The sequence below is a fragment of the Salmo trutta genome, chromosome 23 (genome assembly GCF_901001165.1).
Source record: "Salmo trutta chromosome 23, fSalTru1.1, whole genome shotgun sequence".
In the NCBI taxonomy this organism is placed as follows: Eukaryota; Metazoa; Chordata; class Actinopteri; order Salmoniformes; family Salmonidae; genus Salmo; species Salmo trutta.
The window spans coordinates 8,666,526-8,689,412 of NC_042979.1; the positions used below are offsets into that span (position 1 = coordinate 8,666,526).

General features: G+C 46.5%; 1 protein-coding gene across 1 annotated transcript in view; it reads right to left on the reverse strand.

Annotated features, from left to right (window-relative positions):
* Positions 1–16,837: 16,837 nt before the first annotated feature.
* Positions 16,838–22,887, reverse strand: part of LOC115159229 (A disintegrin and metalloproteinase with thrombospondin motifs 6) — a gene marked incomplete in the record, with an annotated part of 225,356 nt that continues 219,306 nt past the window's right edge. Inside the window, 4 exon segments of the mRNA XM_029708726.1 lie at positions 16,838–17,089; positions 18,832–18,988; positions 21,334–21,510; positions 21,697–21,901. Of these exon segments, the coding sequence (XP_029564586.1) occupies positions 16,980–17,089; positions 18,832–18,988; positions 21,334–21,510; positions 21,697–21,901 (649 nt within the window).

The following is a 22,887-nucleotide window of genomic DNA, read 5'->3' on the forward strand; positions in this document are numbered from 1 at the left end:
GGTAGAGAAAGCATCTGCCAATGCACAATGCATTCCAGCTCCTGTGTATTTCATTTCCTTATTTACACCCACATGATAGCAGCAGGTCCATTCCCATATCCACCCCTGGAATAGTTAGGAGATAGTGTCATACAACCTCAGAGAGATGGTGAGAGACATTGATACTTCACCTCAGAAGACATATCTTTGAGGAATTCTTTTAGGAATTGACCTTTTTGTACAGCATGACTGAAGTGTAGGTAAGACTATTAGGGCTTAGTGAAGAGAAAACATGAAATAAACAGCAACAGGTACTTGGTTCTAATATTTTGCATGATAGTGCTTAAAAAAACGGGAAATATTACGAGAATAAAGTGGCAATATTCCGGGAATAAATTCTCAATTTAATTTCGAGAATAAGTGTCAAAATGTTGAAAATAAAGTCTTAGTTATATCTCAAAATTAATGTAGAGGATTTGGGTTAAGTGCATGTCTTCCTGGCTCCCTGTTGCTGGCGCACGCCACCGTTGAAATGCCTGAGTTAAATGACCTGATGAAACTAAACTTTAGAATTGGCTTTAGTAAGAAGGAAATCCTTGCTCTTTTAACACATAATAACCATGTTATTATAAGTATTGGGACCTGGAATAGGTTGAGCCGCATATTTTTTTCAGAAAGAGGAAACGTGGTTGCATGCATAGGTCGAGACGGGCTGGTTAGGTGTGTTTGCAGGTGTGTGTGTGGGTGGTAAAAAGTAGGGGTAAAACAAACAAATGGACATCAATCTAATGATCTAATACGTTCGTTCAAACAGGCGTCACTGCGCACTCACTTTTATCAATCTAATGATCTAATACATTCGTTAAAACAGGCGTCACTGCGCACTCACTTTTTTCAATCTAATGATCTAATAACTCGCACGCGCACACACACACCAAGTTTCCCCTTGGCATATACTACAGTCATATACTATTCTAATTGCCATGGTGTGTTATGAGCACAAACAGAAAACCTTCTTGGCACTGTCACTGAATGTGAAGAAAACTAGGGTCTCCTTTCGCTGCAACCTGGTCTCAGAGCATTTCGTAGGCTGGTCAGTCTGCCCTCCAAATTCGCTACAACGGTATGCTGCAAACACCTTGCAAAAAAATGTGTGTATAATGGCAACTATTAACAATCTTATCCATGGTGCTTTACTAACAGTAGTGTTTCCCCTTATGACAACTATCCTTCTAACGACTATAGCCTAGTAGGCTACATGAACAAATTATCTTGGGATCCGGGGTCTATGTGTGTGTGTGTCCCATGTCAAGCTGCTCTCCAAATTTTATAATGGGCTTCAACAGGTTTACTAAAACTATAGCTATAAAACTATAGCGGTTTACTAGATTGAGCACTCTAACATGTAGGCTACCTAAGTGCAGCTCTTGTCCCACCTGCCCCTCCAGCCACCCAGCCTTAGCCTGTACGGATATGGGTGCTCAGTGATTGATGACGTTGGCTTTATACACTCACCAGTGCAGTATGGCAACAAGGCCCACACTCAGTTCCCCTTCCACATCACACAGCAGGGCACTAATATCTTACGTCCAGGCCTGTTCACCAGCCTGGGGTTCTCTCTGTTGGCCAACAGTGGCTCAACAATCCTGCACGTCGCCTCCCCATGTCAAGAGCAATGGCCCACCCTCTTCAACGTTGTAGGTGCCTTGACAGCGTTAACACATAATCCCCACCTCGACCCTACGGTGACTCCAGTCGTTCAACCTCTACGCCGTATTCCACTGGCTTTACGTAAGGAGGTCACTAAGGATCTACAGAAGCAGCTGGAGGATGGATTCATTGAGCCGGTGGATGCCTTTCCATGGGTGTCCAACTTGGTCATCGCTTAAAAGAAGTCTGGAGAGCTGCGGGTCTGCTTGGATCTGAGAGCGGCCAACAAGGCCGTCATACCTGATCGGTACCCACTGCCGACCATGGAGGAACTGACCACTCGCTTCTACGGGTCAACGGTCTTCACAAAGCTGGACTTTCGCAAGTTCCCCTACACCCAGAGAGGGAGTTCCCCCTACACCCAGAGAGGGAGTTCCCCCTACACCCAGAGAGGGAGTTCCCCCTACACCCAGAGAGGGAGTTCACCCTACACCCAGAGAGGGAGTTCACCCTACACCTCAGTTTGGCCCACAGCTGTTTCCAGAAGATAATGTCCACCATCCTTGCCGGGGTCTCTGGAGTAGCTGTCTACTTGGACAACATTGTCATCCATGGCCCCGACACTACAGTCCATGATGAACATCTGCAAGCAGCCTTCGCAGCGCTCAGCCAATACAACCTCGCACTCAACACTGAGAAGTGCCTGTTCTCAGTGCCTGCTCTCAGTGCCAGAGATTGACTTTGTCAGGTTCCGCGTGTCAGCCCTAGGGCTCTCACCGCTGCAGTCAAGCGTGGAAGCCATCCATCATGTCCCAGAACCGACATCTGCTACACAACTTGCCTCATTTCTGCGAATAACGGGTTATTATATGCGCTTCCTGCCCCAGTACTTGGCCATCACTTCCCCTCTGCTTCAGCTGTTGAAGGAGGTGTACTGGGTCTGGACACCCGACTGTGCACAGGCTGTCCAGTCTCTCAAATAACTTCTGACTACTTCACCTGTCCTGGCCAACTTTAAACTCACCTGGTCACCTGTGACACGTGAGCCACAGCTGTGGAAACGGTCCTCTCTCAGCTTCAGGACGGTGTCGCATCTTGCGCTTTGAGCCCCACTGAACAGAAGTACTCAGTTGGAGAGAGGGAGGCACTAACATGTGTCTGGGCCTGTGACCGGTTGCACATTTACCTCTACGCACCGACCACCAGGCCCTCACAGCCTTGATGTCTACCTCCGAGTCGGGTCACAAGCCCCTCCGCATGTACGATGGTCAGACTGCCTCCAACAGTATAACTTTAAGCTGCAGTTTACGCTGGGCAGGGACAATGTGGTAGCCAACCTCCTTTCGCGCTCAGTTCCCCCAGACTCCACCTGTGCTCAGGTTGACTCCGAGGACGACCTCATCCAGCTCCCACACTCACCTCTCCCAGACACAGTGTCGCTCAAGATCTGACCCAAGAATCAGCCAACAACCCCATCTTCACGACCTTGCGGGAATACATAGCCAATCATTGGCCGGCACAGCTCCCGTCGGAACTCCAACCATATGCCAGGTTTCGAAAATGAGCTGTCATGCTGGGATGAAACATGTCAGGCTCGCGGAAACTGCACCGTCATACCAAGCAGCCTCAGCGGACGAGTGTTGGCCATGGCTCATGAGGGCAACCTTGGCTTTGGGAAGCAGAAGCAGAGAGGCTAGTACGTGACTGTGCTCCATGCCTTGTCAGTGGAAAGACCTCCGCCACCACCACTGCAGCCACTGGCCTGGCCCTCCCGTCCATGGGAACATATCCAACTGGACATCTGCGGTGAGCTCTACAATGTGCCACATCACAAACGCTTCTTGGTGGTGGCGTATGACCTACATTCAAAATGGCCAGAGGTCACACCCATGGGTTCTGTCACATCAGGGGCCATCATAAACTCCCTGGATATGCTCTTTTCTCGCTGGGGACTACCTGCAACTCTGACCACGAACAATGGCTCTCAGCTGGTCTCGGCCGACTTCAGCTCTTACATCCAATGCAAGGGGATCAAGCAAGACGGGGGGGGGGGGTAGAGAGGTTCAATCAAACCCTGAAATATGGACCTAGAGCTCACCTCAAGGTGGCTCCTACACTGAGTCATTGTCACAAACTCTGCTGCACTACAGAGCTGCTCACCACTCCACCACTGGAGTCTCTCCTGTCAAGCTGATGTTAGGACGTGAACTAGAGCTGCCCCTACACAGACTCCGTCCCGCTATTGGCAACCCGACAGCCTCGACAGCCAAAGCAGCAGTGCAAAGCCAACAGCATAAAAGTGAGGAGCGCTACATGAAAAGAAAGAGAACACAGCTTCCTGGAATCCAAGTGAGGTAAGGGTTCAACAACCACAACGTGCAGACAAGCTCTGCACGTTCTTGTCAACACCGTGTCAAGTTCAATGTCAGCTGGGCCCAGCAACATTTCATCTGACTGACGGCTCCCTCTGGCATGCCAGCCGACTGAGGAAGGTGCCACCTCCTGCATCTCCCCACTCTGCCATTGATGCCACCTTGAGTGGTTCACTACCGGTGGCACACGCTCCCTTGGACCCAACTGAAGTACAAGTGCCAGCCCCACAGTCAACTGTTGCTGTCGCTGCAGCACCCGTTCTGCGGCCTGTAAGAGTGCGCTCTCGACCTGCTCACCTTCAAGACTTTATCACCTCCTTTCATGCCTAGTTTAAAAAAGGAGGGGAAATGTTGTGTTTATATGTTCTTTATCGGAAATTACTAGGTGATTTGGTAGTTCTATTTCCGTCGTATTTTGAGATCCTGCTCGTTGAAATAAACGTCCGCATCAACTGAGAACAAGTGTTTGTTTTTTTAAACATAAATTATAGGCCTATCCAACAGCGGTGGGAGGGATGAACAATGAAGCAGGGGTTTTATGCAAGTGTCTGTGGGAGGCTGCTGGTGGGAGGAGAGGCAACTCAAGGACCACTACTGCATGCGCAAACCAGCTAATCTGAGGCCCTGTTTGAATATACAGTGGGGGAAAAAAGTATTTGATCCCCTGCTGATTTTGTACGTTTGCCCACTGACAAAGAAAGGATCAGTCTATAATTTTAATTGTAGTTTATTTGAACACTGAGAGACAGAATAACAACAAAAATATCCAGAAAAACGCATGTCAAAAATGTTATAAATCGATTTGCATTTTAATGAGGGAAATGAGTATTTGACCCCCTCTCAATCAGAAAGCTTTCTGGCTCCCAGGTGACTTTTATACAGGTAACGAGCTGAGATTAGGAGCACACTCTTAAAGGGAGTGCTCCTAACCACAGCTTGTTACCTGTAAAAAAGACACCTGTCCACAGAAGCAATCAATCAATCAGATTCCAACCTCTCCACCATGGCCAAGACCAAAGAGCTCTCCAAGGATGTCAGGGACAAGATCGTAGACCTACACAAGGCTGGAATGGGCTACAAGACCATCGCCAAGCAGCTTGGTGAGAAGGTGACAACATTTGGTGCGATTATTCGCAAATGGAAGAAACACAAAAGAACTGTCAATATCCCTCAGCCTGGGGATCCATGCAAGATCTCACCTAGTGGAGTTGCAATGATCATGAGAATGGTGAGGAATCAGCCCAGAACTACACGGGAGGATCTTGTCAATGATCTCAAGGCAGCTGGGACCATAGTCACCAAGAAAACAATTGGTAACACACTACGCTGTGAAGGACTGAAATCCTGCAGCGCCCGCAAGGTCCCCCTGCTCAAGAATACATTTCCATGCACATCTGAAGTTTGCCAATGAACATCTGAATGACTCAGAGGACAACTGGTGAAAGTGTTGTGGTCAGATGAGACCAAAATGGAGCTCTTTGACATCAACTCAACTCGCCGTGTTTGGAGGAGGAGGAATGCTGCCTATGACTCCAAGAACACCATCTCCACCGTCAAACATGGAGGTGGAAACATTATGCTTTGGGGGTGTTTTTCTGCTAAGGGGACAGGACAACTTCACCGCATCAAAGGGACGATGGACGGGGCCATGTACCGTCAAGACTTAATTAAACTGCAGCTTTAGAAACCAAATGACAAAATGTCCCAATCCCTAGCAAACAAATCTGCTTTTAAATCTGCTTTTTCCCTCAGCCAGGGCATTGAAAATGGGTCGTGGATGGGTATTCCAGCATGACAATGACCCAAAACACACGGCCAAGGTAACAAAGGAGTGGCTCAAGAAGAAGCACATTAAGGTCCTGGAGTGGCCTAGCCAGTCTCCAGACCTTAATCCCATAGAAAATCTGTGGAGGGAGCTGAAGGTTCGAGTTGCCAAACGTCAGCCTCGAAACCTTAATGACTTGGAGAAGATCTGCAAAGAGGAGTGGGACAAAATCCCTCCTGAGATGTGTGTAAACCTGGTGGCCAACTACAAGAAACGTCTGACCTCTGATTGCCAACAAGGGTTTTGCCACCAAGTACTAAGTCATGTTTTGCAGAGGGGTCAAATACTTATTTCCCTCATTAAATTGCAAATCATTTTATAACATTTTTGAAATGAGTTTTTCTGGATTTTTTGTTGTTGTTATTCTGTCTCTCACTGTTCAAATAAACCTACCACTTAAATTATAGACTGATCATTTCTTTGTAAGTGGGCAAACGTACAAAATCAACAGGGGATCAAATACTTTTTCCCCCCACTGTATTAATGAATGTATTCTCCCTTTCTTTAAATAATCATTGATCTTAATATTGTCATATTAGAGAATTGATGATAGGCTATAAAGAAATAATCACTGATCTGACATGACTTGGTTGGCAACCTAGCATAATATCTCCTTTCACTATTCATCTATTGGTCTTCAAGGATGGGAGGAATGAAGGATGCATAGATTTACCCAAAACAGGGTCATCGTCTCCTTTATAGACAATTATTTTCCACGCAATCTGTAAGGCCTATGAGGCTACTCCATCGGAAGCGTAGTCTACATAAAACACCATGCCATGATGCATAAATGTCTAAGTTAACCGTTCGTTTCGACATATAGGCTGCTGGTCTAGCTGTAACTATCTAAAATATACTATGCATGGTGTTGGCATACGCAGGAGATTGAGGATGGCGTTGTAGCAACTCCATGTCTCTTCACAGTCTGGCAACGCACCATGGCCGTTAGAATGGTTATCGCTTTGGGGATACCCAAAGTGTGTGTGTGTTTGTGTGACGCAAGTGTATTAGACCCCCCCCACACACACACACACACACACACACACATACAACCCAGCTGTCTCTACCTACAGTGTGTATGTAACCACAAGAACTTGGATGAAATACCTCATCCAAGACTAGTATGGTTCCACCTGAAAATAATATGTGTCACAACCTCTTCCAGGTCCTAATAGGCCTACTTATAATAATGTGGTTATTATGTGCTAAAATAGAAAGGATTTCCTTGTTAGATAATTCTAAAGTATAGTTTCACCAGGTCATCTGACTGCAGGCATTTTCCATCGGTGGTGGCACAGCAACAGGGAGCCAGGGAGACATGCAGTTAACCAAATCTCCTACTTTAATCATGAAATATAACTGCCACTTGACTTTATTCTCAAAATGACATTTTGAGTTTGTTCTCAAAATATTCCCACTTTTTTGAAAGTACAATCACGCAAAAAATAAAACAATCCAAGTACCATCACCCTTTGCCATTTTTTTTTCTTCACTTGGCCCTAATATTCTTCCATAGAACTGGTTTACAAGCAACACTTCATTACTTCATGGATTTGACCACTCTAAAATACATGAAAATGCATTTATTGACATGACAGGTTGATGAAACTTTGCATGAGAGGCTAATTGTCATGTCGGCATAAATGATTCGGGAGACAGGCGCAGGAATGCGTAATATGGGTTTTTATTAAGGCCAAATTACGGCGTGCACGAAGACCAAACAAACACGTAACAAAACACAGGGTTGAAACCCAAACAAAAGAGCGAGGAGTACCTCGAATAAATAACACAAGTGCACAATGATTATCACACGGGACGAGACCTGTAATCATCTGCACAATCCACAATGGCACGAAAGCCAAAACACACATAGGGGAAATAGGAGACAGGTGTGCGTGATGAAAGTTCCGGAGGGATCCGTGACACTAATAAATACACACTCCCAAACAGAATGTATATATCATAATTACAATGAAACCGAATTAACCAGAGAGACCTGGAGGACAGGTGTTATCACTAACACACAGTACCGAGGGTAACAGTCCACATATACCCCATAAAATGTAGTGTTACTCCTCCAGTGCTATGTTTGAATCACTTAATCAGTTGATTACAATTATATGGCCTGCTATATGGCCTCATTCACTTTGTCTAAGTGACAGTATTAGCCAGAGTCATATATGGAGGCTATATTTGGCTCTGTTATTAGCCAATAGCATCAGCCTCATTCAAAGGACACCGATAAAGGAGATGGAAGTACTAAAAGGAGCCTCCAAAGTAGGAAAACTTGCCTAGGACTCACTGCCTATGTATGGTGTCACTGCAGTGCTTATTCTATGATGCCATTTTGTTTTATCTATGCAGTCTCATCAAAACCATTTGAGACTCCCAGGATGGAAGAAAAGACTACATTCTTCACTAAGCTGCAGCTTGGACTAGACACAGATCAAGTGCAGCATAACAGTGAAGCAGAACTGCGATCAAGAGCACTAACCCAGGGAGAGCCGTACACCCTACCGTACAGTACACGAAGCCCCGTCATCATTATTCATCTCCATTAGGCTGCTGTCTGTCATTAGCTGTGTAGAGGAGGAGGACGGCCTGTATAACTCATCTCTGATGGGGATAAAGATGTGATGGCCACTTGGCCAGGAAAAAAACGTGCCTTTACTACTGTGGGAACTCAGAGTCCTTACTGCTGGCTTTAGCACGCACGCACGCACACGCACTTTAGCACGCACGCACGCACGCACACACGCACACGCACACGCACACACACACCTCATCTTCCTCTTGGCACAACTCCATGGGGCTAAGTGATTGGCTATCGAATCGCTGTGGGCCTAATCTACTTACCTGGCTGCCTCTGCAGGCGACAGGACAGGGGACATGATGGAACTGGAAGCCTCTGAAGGTGAACTGCTGTACGGACAGCTAGGGCAGAGGAACCAGGGCAATCACTGAGAGACGAAAACTCAGTTTGTGGTCAAAACGTTGTCCTATTAAACACTTTGGGAACATTATACCAGTGTGCGGATTCACTTTCTGTTCTACAGCGAAGACACACAAAGACGTTTCGGTTCAGCAGTATTCTGCATCACTTTAATACTATACTGTGGTATCATTATATAATAGAGTGAGAAAGCACTTATCAGATGTTTTCTATCCTTTGTTATTGCTGTGCTTTTAGATTTACCCACAGGTGTTGACCCTAACAGGTATACACTGAGTGTACAAAACAATAAGAACATAAGACAATTGAGACAATCCATGTCTCAATTGTCTCAAGGCTTAAAAATCCTTCTTCTCCCCTTCATCTACACTGATTGAAGTGGATGTAACAAGTGACATCAATAATGGATCATAGCTTTCACCTGGATTCACCTGGTCAGTCTATGTGATGGAAAGAACAGATGTTCCTAATGTTTTGTCCACTCAGTCTAGTATGCTTACTTACTTTCTCTTGTTCTTCTTATTTAAAAATGTTTTGTTCTACCTTCTGTTCTTTTTAGTATTACATTGTTATTGACTACTGCGTTGTTGGGGTTAGAGTACTTGTGCATCTGACATTAAAACTTGAAACTTGACATTGCCTGCAGTACACTTCATGGCTGAGAATATAGAATATAACTTACAGGACTGTCCTTGCATGTGGGGTGAGAGGGAAGAGGTGAACAGATGTTCCCCCCAACAGCCCCACATCCCATCCTTTGCTGTTCTGTACAATAACTCAGTCTGGCTGGCTGTCTGCTGTGGGAGAGAGCAGCGAACGGGGCCTAACCCCAGGAGAGACCAGGCCAGGCTTGGGCAACAGCAGATGACCTACCCGAACCAGATACATTCCTACTGGACTTAATACACACACACACAGACATACACACACTCAGACACTCAGACACTTAGACACTTAGACACTGAGACAGACAGACAGACAGACAGACAGACAGACAGACAGGTCTCCAACACTATTTGGAGCTGTTTAGCTTAAAAAGAATCATGTCCAAAGCACCTTAGACTCTCATCGGCGACACCAGGAGTATCACAGATACAGTTGAAGTCAGAAGTTTACATACACTTAGGTTGGAGTCATTAAAACTCATTTTTCAACCACTCCACAAATGTATTGTTAACAAACTATAGTTTTGGCAAGTCGGTTAGGACATCTACTTTGTGCATGACACAAGTAATTTTTCCAACAATTGTTTACAGACAGATTATTTCACTTATAATTCACTGTATCACAATTCCAGTGGGTCAGAGGTTTACATACACTAAGTTGACTGTGTCTTTAAACAGCTTGGAAAATTCCAGAAAATTATGTCATGGCTCTAGAATCTTCTGATAGGCTAACTGACATCATTTGAGTCAATTGGAGGTGTACCTGTGGATGAATTTCAAGGCCTACCTTCAAACTCAGTGCCTCTTTGCTTGACATCATGGGAAAATCAAAAGAAGTCAGCCAAGACTTCAGAAAATATATTGTAGACCTCCACAAGTCTGGTTCATCCTTGGGAGCAATTTCCAAAAGCCTGAAAGTACCACGTTCATCTGTACAAACAATAGTACGCAAGTATAAACACCATGGGACCACGCAGCCATCATACCGCTCAGGAAGGAGATGTGTTCTGTCTCCTAGAGATGAACGTACTTTGGTGCGAAAAGTACAAATCAATCCCAGAACAACAGTAAAGGTTCTTGTGAAGATGCTGGAGGAAACAGGTACAAAAGTATCTATATCCACAATAAAACGAGTCCTATATCGACTTAACCTGAAAGGCCACTCAGCAAGGAAGAAGCCACTGCTCCAAAACCGCCATAAAAAAGCCAGACTACGGTTTGCAACTGCACATGGGGACAAAGATTAAACATTTTATAGAAATGTCCTCTGGTCTGATGAAACCAAAATAGAACTGTTTGGCCATAATGACCATCGTTATGTTTGGAGGAAAAAGGGGGAGGCCTGCAAGCCAAAGAATACCATCCCAACCGTGAAGCACGGGGGTGGCAGCATCATGTTGTGGGGGTGCTTTGCTGCAGGAGGGACTGGTGCATTTCACAAAATAGATGGCATCATGAGGGAGGAAAATTATGTGGACATGTTGAAACAACATCTCAAGACATCAGTCAGGAAGTTAAAGCTTGGTCGCAAATGGGTCTTCCAAATGGACCAATGACCCCAAGCATACTTCCAAAGTTGTGGCAAAATGGCTTAAGGACAACAAAGTCAAGGTATTGGAGTGGCCATTCAAAGCCCTGACCTCAATCCCATAGACAATTTGTTGGCAGAACTGAAAAAGCGTGTGCGAGCAAGGAGGCCTACAAACCTGACTCAGTGACACCAGCTCTGTCAGGAGGAATGGGCCAAAATTCACCCAACTTATTGTGGGAAGCTTGTGGAAGGCCACCAGATACGTTTGACCCAAGTTAAACAATTTAAAGGCAATGCTACCAAATACTAATTGAGTGTATGTAAACTTCTGACCCACTGGGAATGTGATGAAAGAAATTAAAGCTGAAATAAATCATTCTCTCTACTATTATTCTGACATTTCACATTCTTAAAATAAAGTGGTGATCCTAATGACCTAAAACGGGGAATTTTTACAAGGATTAAATGTCAGGAATTGTGTATGAAAACTTCTGACTTCAACTGTAGCTTTGATTGCAGGCAGCCAGACGGAGGGAAGGCGGTGGGGTTCTTGCTATCCTCGCTTCTCTGAGAAGAGATGCCGTTTGTCGTCATGGTAATCCCCACACCATCTAGTAGAAAAGCCAAGCGCTAACATACAGCAGGGACAACGACGGCTGTCTAGATCCGGCTTCGGAATCCAGGCCCCTGTTCTTTGCCGTTATCACCTTGTCCTCAGCCAGACAGCCGCCCTGGCCCTTTGGCTGACCTGTTATCTGTCCCCGGGAATCGCCACGGCATCTCCACGACATGTCACAGGGGCTTTGGCTCCTTGCCAGGTTAGGATCTGTGTTTCTGTCAGGGAAGGATCTGGCTCTAGGATTTGTGTTTCCCAGGTCCAGAGGTGAGGAGGATTAGAACCAGCCACTGGTTTTGATCCAAACACTGGCAGGAGAGGCAGCTTAAAGTCACAAATACCTTCTTGGAGGCTTTGATGGGAGATGCACTTGTAGGCGTGCTAGCAATGTGTGTGAGGAGGGGTGTGTGAGTGCGCGCGTGTGTGTCTAAATGCCCCGGGAGTGTTTTTACTAATGAGGGGGAAATGGCTTTTCTCACTGTCTGTAACTGTGTGTCCATGTACAGAGTAGAGCGTGGACGAGGATGGAGTCTATGGAGCACCTCTTCATCAGCAGCCGCTACAGATCTCCCACAGACCCCTGTCGCCTCAGACAGCTAACGTACTGGGAACCCACTTCAGCACGTTCATTCTCACACACATGGAATATGTCACAGGGACTAATATTATAGCCTTGACAACAGGCGTGGACAGAGAGAGAGAGAGAGAGAGAACGTTCTGAAGCATTTACGCAGGCATTATACAGGGTTTGTGAAGGAGTCTTTGAGTGTCATAAAATATGCTTTTGTTTCAAGTGTTTCTGTTGTATCAGGTAAGACTACCGCTGTACACAGGCTACTGAGTCCAGGAGAGGAACTTGGCAGGAGTGAGATAGGCATCTGGTGAGGTGTGTGTGAGAGACGAACCAGGTGCTATCTTGTCCTGCAGACGAGTGCCGCTGGATAATCAGTTAAACGATACTATGCTGGAGCAGCACCCCCACCGGGCACAGACGTCAATTCGACTTCTATTCCACATTGGTCCAACGTGATTGAATTGAAACGACGTGGAAGCGATGTTGACTCGACCAGTGAGTGCCCAATGGGACATAACGTCACCAACAAGTCACTCTTGTCATGCATCTATGTAGAGAATGTCTGTCCCCCTGATGACGCGTTCTATGCAGTTTACTGCTTCTGAAAAATCCCATTTATTTTCGACATGCAATTTTAACGGTGGATCCCTTTCATACAAGCACAGTCCTTTAGTAAACAAACCCAATATGGAGCTGGGCTTGCCCCTACCCCTCTAACATATTTCACCACCAGAACTGTACTGTACACACAATCGTATTTCAGCTTCTTAGAAGCCGTATATGGCGTTTGTAGTGATATGGTGATATGAGGAATGTCATTGTTTCTGTCTGTGGACCTCGGCTCTCCTCTCTGTTGTGGCTGCTGACAACCCAGGCATGTAAACAGCCGAACCAGGGTCGCCGGCGTGCCTAACGTGTCAGTCGGAGAGCAGCTGTTGAATCCCTCAGCCTGAACCGTCGCACCTTTTTCCTCTTTCTTGAGAATCGTCTCCTCCTCTCGTCCTCCTCGTCCCTCTCTCTCTCTCCTCCGTTCCTCTTTTCCCTTTCTTTTCTCTTTCTCCCCTCCTCAAGGGTAATGTAATCACAGACCCCTGCAGTTGGCCAGCAGGACAGAAGCCTAGCCAGACACACACATAGGTATTTTAAACTGGGAACACGCACGCTAGACATAACAGCCCGTCTTTCTTTCTGTCTGTGTAACAGAAGGCTGTGGATTATCATGAGGAACAGGTGATAATGAGCCAAGTGGGGTAGATGGGAGTTTATTTAGACTTCATTACCAAGGAGTCCTAGAGAAAACCTCACCAGGTCCCAGTGGGGACGAAGGTACTAGTAGCCAGATCATACAGACTGGAGTTCCAACCCGACAGTTCCATAGTAACCAAAGGTGACCTCTATGGAAATCACACATGTATCACTATGAAGTAAGGGTGTCTAGGATTGGGTAGCTTAGCTCTGCATGCTGTAGCCTATACTGCAGTGAATAGATGCTCTTGTTAGTCGCTATTAACCGGGGCTTCGGTATTCTGGTGTCCTGCCATCAGGTGTTACAGCCTCAGGTTCCCAGTACTTTGTGAATGGACTGACCAGTATCAAATTGCATATGGTGGCCAAAGCTTTTAACAGCCGGAGATGAAATAGCATACTGCTTGAATCAGGGGTGTTACTACTGGGCCAGAACAAAAAAAAAAGTCAAACTCAGTCCACTAAGCACCTTCAGAATGAAAATCTGTCCACACGATCTTTTAGAACCTCGGAAGAGTCGTGGAACGTCCTTAGAAGATCTCAGATCTTGAAACCCACACACACAAGCGGTTTGTTCACACACTTCAGGGAAAAACAGAAGCCGTCTAACGCAGAGGCTCTTCAGAAGCTGCTCTTTTTTTATTGTCGTAATGTATCTACGTTAAATCAGTTCGGTGAAGGGGCCTTATTTCACTGCATTTATTTTCCACAAGACTAACGTTATGTTCGCATGCAGTGAAGTAAATGTATGACAAGTGACACATGGCAATAAATTAGCATTTCATTTACAATGTAAAAAAAAATATTAGTAACAGTGTACCAACATTAATACTGAATATAAAATATACGCAACTAATCAAATAATGCTTCTTCTTTTTCATGTCTCTCTTGCCCTTGAAGGTACGTGGTAAAGCAATGTGACATTCATAACGTCCAAGTTCACAGCTATGAGTACCAGTTGGATTGAGCATCTTCTAGAGTGCCTCTGTCAGTCAGTCTGTCTCTCTGTCTGTCTGTAGGCTCCGTGTCCCAATGCCAATAAACTGTTACTTCAAGCCTCAGGATTTGACATAGAAACAGCTCTGGAAGAAGCCCCAGCATCTTGAGTTCAAAACGGGTCAAACGCTTTAGTTTTCATCGTCCGCTAATGTCCAAACGTCCTGGTTCAACGTTTCATCACCAAAGATCACGGTCCTAACGTCCTCAGTGACACCGGAGGTGGCTACCAAAAAGTAGCAGCAGCAAAACAAAAGTAGCGTAGTCGTTGTATGATTGTAGCAGTCCCCACGTGGTCCATTTATGACTCCTAAATGGTCTTTCCCATTGGTATGGGGGTTCCGTTAAGTCCTACTGGTTTATCCTCCGCAGCATGGCTCCATATGGGTCTGAGGCTGTCTGGAACCGTGGGTCAGTTCCACACACAGGTCGTGGTCCCTTTTCACAAACCCCCGAACCAACGCCAGCAGCAATGTCACTTGGGTAAGGTTTATATTGGAAGAATGTTTGACACCACTAGGAATAATACAGGATACAACTGGCTGGAATTCCATGTATAGGGGTCAGGGGTGAGGGGTGAGGGTGTTGTGTTTGGGTGTGCGAGGTTACTACACAATACTACACCGTCAATGAAAGTTCCCAGTGTGAGGTAAGAAGAGATCATTTGAAACAAACAACAACAGTGCCAGCATTAACAAACATAGACACTATCTTAGTGTTCATATTGCTCAGAACAGATCCAGCCTATAGTCACTGTATAGTAGTGGGGAGTGAATGCACCCGTTTCTATAGCACCACGGGCCAGGTAGAGGCCAGGTAGAGGCCAGGGAGAGGCCAGGTAGAGGCCAGGTAGAGGCCAGGTAGAGGCCAGGTAGAGGCCAGGTAGAGGCCAGGGAGAAGAGCCTGGGAGAAGAGTCTGGGAGGAGGGCAGGGTGAAGCCAGGAAAGGCCTCCCACTTGAAGAGGAAGAGGAAACGAGGAGGCGGCAACGGAAACAAAAAGTATTCCACCGGAATAAAAAAGAAAAAAAAAAGCACCATTGAGTTGCATAATATTCTGTTATTTGCTTTTTGTACTCTCTTCGAAGAATGGAGGTGGGGAACAGAGAGGGGGGGGGTGGGGGGTGACAGTATCTGGAGGTAGTCTGTCTGTGGCAGACCGGATCTGCGTGGTCTGGCAACACGTCGTGGTCTGCTGGGAGAGACGTGTGTGTGCGAGTGTGTGTGTGTGCGCGCGAGTACTGGCCCTTCACTTAACTCCAGTCACAGTGCTGAAGAGGCTGTCCGTTCTTCCCACGCTGATGAGACCCCGGCACTACACACACACTGTTATAGAGCTGATACAGAGGTCCTCCGGGCTTACGAATAGTAACTCTCTCCAATGCATTTTGATGAGGCTATTTGGAGATGGAGTATAACCCCTAAATGATAATAACGACACGATAATAACGACATGATAATAACGATAATGGGAACAACAATAAAGGTCCTTCAAAGCCAGTTCAGTACTTCATTGACAAACGGTGCAGTTTGCAACATTAGGGACTTTTCACAACTCCGTTATTTTGCATCAGCAATGGGCCTCCTTCTTAAAGGTTCTGGCACAACCTGAGCGTTGTTTAAGACGAAGGCATCCCTCCTTCTGAAAGCAGAAAAAGAAAAGCCACAAAATAGAACAAAAGAAGGATCTGAACGTAGCACCCCCTGTCGTAGTGTTCAGCTCCTCTGATAACACGGAAGTAGCAACAACTCCAGACATCTATAGCACCTCGTTTTCTGGTTCCGGCACAGAACATTATAGAAACATGCACTCTGTCATCTCATCGCCCTCCAGGACTCCATTGACAACACGTGGCGTAGTCACAGACAGGTTTAATACAACGACGCTTGAAGGACGCTACGGGCGATGACGTGTTGAACAGGAGTTCGTGACAGTACTGGTGGGTTTGGTGATGTGGGAGCGCTCCGGTGTAAATTGTGGGATATTCGCGCACGCTAGTGCACTGGAGCAAAAGTCTGTCCGTCTGTCCGCACAGCACCATTACGACCCCCCCACCTCCATTTTTGTAAGCTACCCTCCTTCCTCCTCTCCTCCTCCTCCTCCTCTTCCAGTGGCTACTCCCTACGTCCCTGCGCCGCTTCCGCTCTATGTGTGATGTGTCCAGCACTTTGGATTCAAACAACAACAACGAACAACGAACAACAATCAGACGACAATAAAATAATCAAAATAATATTAATTATTATTATTATAATAAAAATAAGATCAGTAACAATAATCCTCTAAGGTTCCCACTTCACAGAAGTGACAGCAATAAAGGTCTGTGTCAGCTTGTCCGCTGAGCAGTGGTTAGGTTTCCACGGTGATGATGGGGTTGGGGGGGGGGGTTTGAGGGGGTAGCAGGTGTAACAAACGGGTAAATCCCTCTTTTCTTCTCTCGTCCCAGTGTCTCCTAATCCGCCTTCCTCCTCCTCTTCTACTGGTCTTGCGTTTCTTTCACTCTTCCCGTTGTCTGTCTCTCTCTTTCCCCTCCAGCTCCTTCTCTTCCTCTCTCTCTCTCTCTCTCTCAGTGGGTCAGCGTCCATGGCACGTCTTGCAGCACATCTGTCTGAAGTACGCACGGCCACAGAACTTGAACTTCAGCACCAGTGGGCAGTAGGCCACTTTGTTTACGTCTTTGCATTCTGGAGAGAAAAATACAAAAGTTAGAAGGTAAAGGAAAGAAGAAGACCAAGAGGAGAGGAATGACAATGTCTATGAGCCACGTGTGTGTGTGTGTGTGTGTGTGTGTGTGTGTGTGTGTGTGTGTGTGTGTGTATGTGTGTGTGTGTGTGTGTATGTGTGTGTATGTGTGTGTCTGTGTGTATATGTCTGTGTGTGTGTGTATATGTCTGTGTCTGTGTCTGTGTGTGTGTCTGTGTGTGTGTCTGTGTGTGTGTATGTCTGTGTGTATATGTCTGTGTCTGTGTGTGTGTATGTCTGTGTGTATATGTCTGTGTCTGTGTGTGTGTATGTCTGTGTGTATATGTCTGTGTCTGTGTGTGTGTGTGTATGTCTGTGTGTATATGTCTGTGTCTGTGTGTGTGTATGTCTGTGTCTGTGTGTGTGTATGTCTGTGTATGTCTGTGTCTGTGTGTGTGTATGTCTGTGTGTGTGTGTATGTATGTCTGTGTGTGTGTATATGTCTGTCTGTCTGTCTGTCTGTCTGTCTGTCTGTCTGTCTGTCTGTCTGTCTGTCTGTCTGTCTGTCTGTCTGTCTGTCTGTCTGTCTGTCTGTCTGTCTGTCTGTCTGTCTGAGTCTGTGTGTCTGTGTGTACGTGCGTGTATGTGTGCATCCATGTTGTAATATTGCTGTTCGATTCAAATGAATTAAATGCATTCCAGACCAGTGTTTCTAACCTCCTGCAGGTGTACCGGCACCGGTCCCAGAGATAATTGTCTGACACCTATTTAGTCAGGTCTTAGCTTACATTTACATTACATTTTAGTCATTTAGCAGACGCTCTTATCCAGAGCGACTTACAGTAGTGAATGCATACATTTCATACAATTTCATACATTTTTTTTCTGTGCTGTTAGATTTAATATGAGCGGTCCTCCGAGCCTGTCCCTGGAACAAATAAGGTTGAGTAACACTGTGGAATATTCCAAGTTTCTCTTGTCTCTTACAACAACCAGCCCTAATAAATCTCCCCTCCGTGTTGCTGGGTAGTGGTATGTCCCAGCTGATGGATGGCCTGCTGTAAGGCTCCCGCCTTTCTCTCCCTCCCTCTCTATGTGTGCTATATGATTAAGTAAGGAGGACAAACCATACCAAAGGAACATCTAGAACTATCTCACTTCACATGAGCACCTTTCTGTTAATCACGTTGGCCCCGTCTTCTGAAAAGGACTATTATTCGGCCTTTCTAAGCTCTTACTCTTACCGGTATGTGCAGGATCAGCTCCTTTCTCTTCCTTCTTACATCGTATGTATCAATCCAGGTCGGTCTCATTGAGGTAAAACGGATTTTGTAAAAGAAACCTGGTTCTTATGCTCCTTCACAGATGAATAATCATAAGCAACCATTACCGTCTGTCTTGAGTGTGGGCTTGTAGTAGTAGTCCGAGTCTCTCTGTCTGTCTGTACGGGACAATGAGCCTGAAGCTAACCCCATTAGCCGTTAGCGTCTCCACACCCCTTGCCCTGCTCAGCGTTTCCACCCATCAGCGTGCTGCCTGGGCCTGTCCCTAGGCATCCTAACACACATCCATCATGGCAGGCAGAGGATCGAGGGTCCAGGCTGCTCTGATCCGCAGCCAGGTCAACCTCAATGGGGAGATAAATGTGGTGTGTTCCGTGAGAGTTGTGTCACCCCACCGTGTTCAGGTCATACGGCTTGGTTGGTGGGTGAGGGCTCTGTGTGTGTGTGTGTTCTGTACTCACCGTCACCGTTGGCGATGGGCATGGCGTCACACTTGCTCTCACACTGCTGCATGGCAGTGGGTCTGAGGCCCTCGGTACACTCACTGGAGGGCTGGCCCGTGTAGGAGAGACACTGCACAGTCCGCATCTGCTGGCCCAGCCCACACTGCGCTGAGCACTGTGGTGAAACACACACACACACACATTATTAATCACATACTGCAGTCAAAAGACACAGAGTTATTAACCCTCAACACAGCCACACTGTTAAAACTCACACCCATATGTTATAACCTATAGTAATTGAGTCATATACACAGTCATGCAGCTTTACTGCTGTTTGGCGGTGTAATGTTGATGGCGTTTAATGAAAATGGGGAGCCAGGTAGCCTAGCGGTTAGAGCATTGGGCCAGTAACCAAAAGGTTACCTCTATGGGCCAAGCTTAGCTTAGCCTAGTCTGAGTGTGCAGATTCTCACTGCCCCCTGTGGGGCCTTCTCGGCAGACACTCAGGGAGTCTGACTAATCGCTACGGACACAGTAGCTCATCCTATTAAGTCACCATTAAGAGCAAGGTGAGAGAGAGAGAGAGAGAGAGAGAGAGAGAGAGAGAGAGAGAGTTGAAAAGCCAAGGTAAGTAGAATGGGCTTCCTGAACTGTTTAAGTGACTGAGTCTGAACACAGAAACATACAGTACATGCACATGAATAGAAATAGAATGAATGTGCAGAGAAATAGAATGAACGTGCAGAGAAATAGAATGAACGTGCAGAGAAATAGAATGAACGTGCAGAGAAATAGAATGAACGTGCAGAGAAATAGAATGAACGTGCAGAGAAATAGAATGAACGTGAAAATAAATAGAATGAACATTCTACATGCACAGACGATTATGGGAGGAATGTGATACAGTAGTAATTATTTAATGGGCATCAGTCAGACTGCAGTCAGCTGGTTTACATTAGAACAGAGTGATGGTAACGACCAGCTATAGACACAAGAGACATGCAGTTAGTTGCATCAGCTGGAAACATCTAGTTAACTACTGTACATCAGCCAGGGTTATCAGTCCATCATAACAGTTCTCCTGTCAATGTTATTATCTGTACTGTAGTAGTGCTCTGGGGCGGCAGGTAGCCTAGTGTTTAGAGCGTTGGGCCAGTAACCGAAAGGCTGCTGGATCGAATCCCCGAGCTGACAAGGTAAAAATCTGCTGTTCTACCCCTGAACAAGGCAGTTAACCCACTGTTCCCTTGGCGCCGAAGACGTGCATGTTGATTAAGGCAGCCCCCCACACCTCTCTGATTCAGAGGGGTTGGGTTCAATGCGGAAGACACGTTTCAGTTGAATGCATTCAGTTGTACAACTGACTAGCTATCCCCCTTTCCCTTCTCTTAGTTGTCTATAACGAGAGAATTTCTCTGGTCAGGTTCTGTAGTAGAAGGCTTCTAGATATACCTGGATGTTATTTAGGGGCCTAACCAGGTTGTGGTGGGATTGCAGTGGTGGACTTTGTTGTGGTATTAAAGGAACTGCGGGGGGGTTAGAGGTTAGAGGTCATGGGTTCTGGTCCCAGGTTCTCATAACAACAACACCCGGTGCTCCCACTTCAATCAGCCCATCGAACAACAGGGTTGTTGGGTCTAATATATACCAGTAACACCACAGCTTTAAGTTTGTTTGGACCAAGGACTTTCTCACGCACTGGCCAAGGAGAGATATATATACCTATCTCTCTCTCTCTCTTACTTTCTCTCTCCCATTGGCCCATTCCTCTCTCCCTCCTCTCATTCCCTCTCCCTCCCCCTCTATAATTACGCCTTTCACCCTCTCCACTCCTGTTGTCTCTCCCCCCTGTCTCTCCTCTCCCTGAGCCATAGAAAGGGCAGCTTGTTGTGAAGGTCGTGCTTCACTCCCCGGTTTCGCTGCCGGAGGCCAAAAGGTCACTGGTTCAAATCCCACTTAAGACCCTCCATTGACGTGGGCCATCTGTCAGGGCCGGCCTGGGCCCTAATAAAGGCAGTCTAATTGGGAGGAGATGACATGCCGGCTGGGATGTGAGGATCAGAGCCTGATCTGAAGGGAGGGTAAGCCTGGTGGCCCGGTGGGCACAGGGGCCAGACACGTGTTGATGGGATGGTTGAGATCTGACTGGGGCCACAGCACACAATCACACACACACACACACACACACACACACACACACACACACACACACACACACACACACACACACACACACACACACACACACACACACACACACACACACAGGCAGACAGACAGGTTGGACAGGCAGATGTGATCAGCTCTCTAGGGACCCCAGTTTATGATTAAACCATCAATTCTGTTGGCTGTTCACCAAAACAGGGGATTTGGTGTCTGTTCATATTAGAATAGCTTAGTTTACCTGCCTTTGGTACAAACATGTTGACATCCTCATCTCAAGACATATTGAAGCAATGAAAAGTGAATGGAAAAGTGAAAGGAAGCAATGATTTCTGAAGGGGGAACCAATCTTACCTGTCCCCATTCCCCTGGGATCCATCTAGGTGGCGGACAGCGTCCCAGACTACAGCGGATCCTGACGGGGGGCTTATTGTGGGAGGGACAGTGGGCGGGCGGGAAGGTCTTGGTCAGGTCGTTGCTCTTACACAGCACAATGCGGTGCTTGAACCCAGAGCCACATTTGGGTGTGCACTGGGAGCAGAAGGAAGAACAGAAAAGCTCAATAAAACGATTCACCTTTGACTTTTTTCGAGATGAAACATTTCTAGTTCCCTATTACAACTACTGCGGTCACGCAAAGCAATCCCAGTGGACAAAACAGGTTAAAATGACCCGTTTTTCCCGCTGGGATGTAAAAAGAGGCAGTCCTTCTCCTACCTCTGACCAATCCAGAGTGACCCACCGAGGGGGGCAGGACTGGTTGTTGCAGGCCTCTCGTTCTATTGGTCGGTGCGTCAGACAGTGGCTGTCCTCCAGGGTCTCCTCCTCAGCAGGACCCATCTTCCTGATGCACAGAACCGTCCGAGTCTGCATCCCGCCGTCACATGTCTTCCCACAGTCCGACCAGTCCCCGATAAACCACCTATAACAGCACGATCACCAACATTACAACAACGGCTTAACAGTAACTGGATTAGAACAACAATGGAACTGTCACTTTAAGAGGACAGTCCCATTGGAGCCATATGGATTAGATCAGTTTTCATATGGCCCCCAGTATTATGCAGTATCAGAAATTGGATAATATGCTTCAATTGTATACTCTGGAGGAAATATTTTCCTGTGCGCTGCCAAGACTAATTCCCTTTAAGGGCAACACATTTTTCTAACTACACAACATGTTGTCAGTACACAGCCAACACAGCCATCCAGCGACTGGGAGACGTTACATTCCTGATCCATCTTACGTCATTCCACAGGAATGTACAGAGAATTAACATTGTCTCCCAACATCTGGGTCGCCTTCCATCCCCCCCCCCCCCCGCCCATGCCACGCTGGGTATTCTAAAACAATCATGTTCACACGCTCATGTCGATCCAGTACTCTCTCTGACTGTGGACACTATGTTTGCGTTCCTGATTGAAAAACTGTAGCAGTTCACTTAGATACTGCAACGGGCAACAAGGGCTGTCTGAGAAGAGAGAGAGAAAAAAAAGGAATCCACTAACAAGCTGAATACTCATAGATAGTGTTTGTTCCTATGTCAACCTGGCCCTTTAATGGAGTGAGCTGATGAGTTCAAAGATAGCTTTCTTGGACATTGAGTGAAGCCAGGAACGGGCTCCATATCAGTTCATTACAGATGCCCATCTAACCGTAACGACTTATTCGTCTACACCCAAATATACACACACACATCACTGTTGGCAGATGGCTTCAGCCCATAGGCCAAAAGTATTTAATCCTTTTTTTCCCAATTGAACATCTGAGACATGATTGAACTCTGTCTGACCGTTCCCTCAGGCCTTGCGGAGAGGCTAAGCGTTTTTGGCCACAACACACACACACACACACACACACACGGACACACACTCTCAAGGATGCTTGCGTGCACTCACCACTCACTC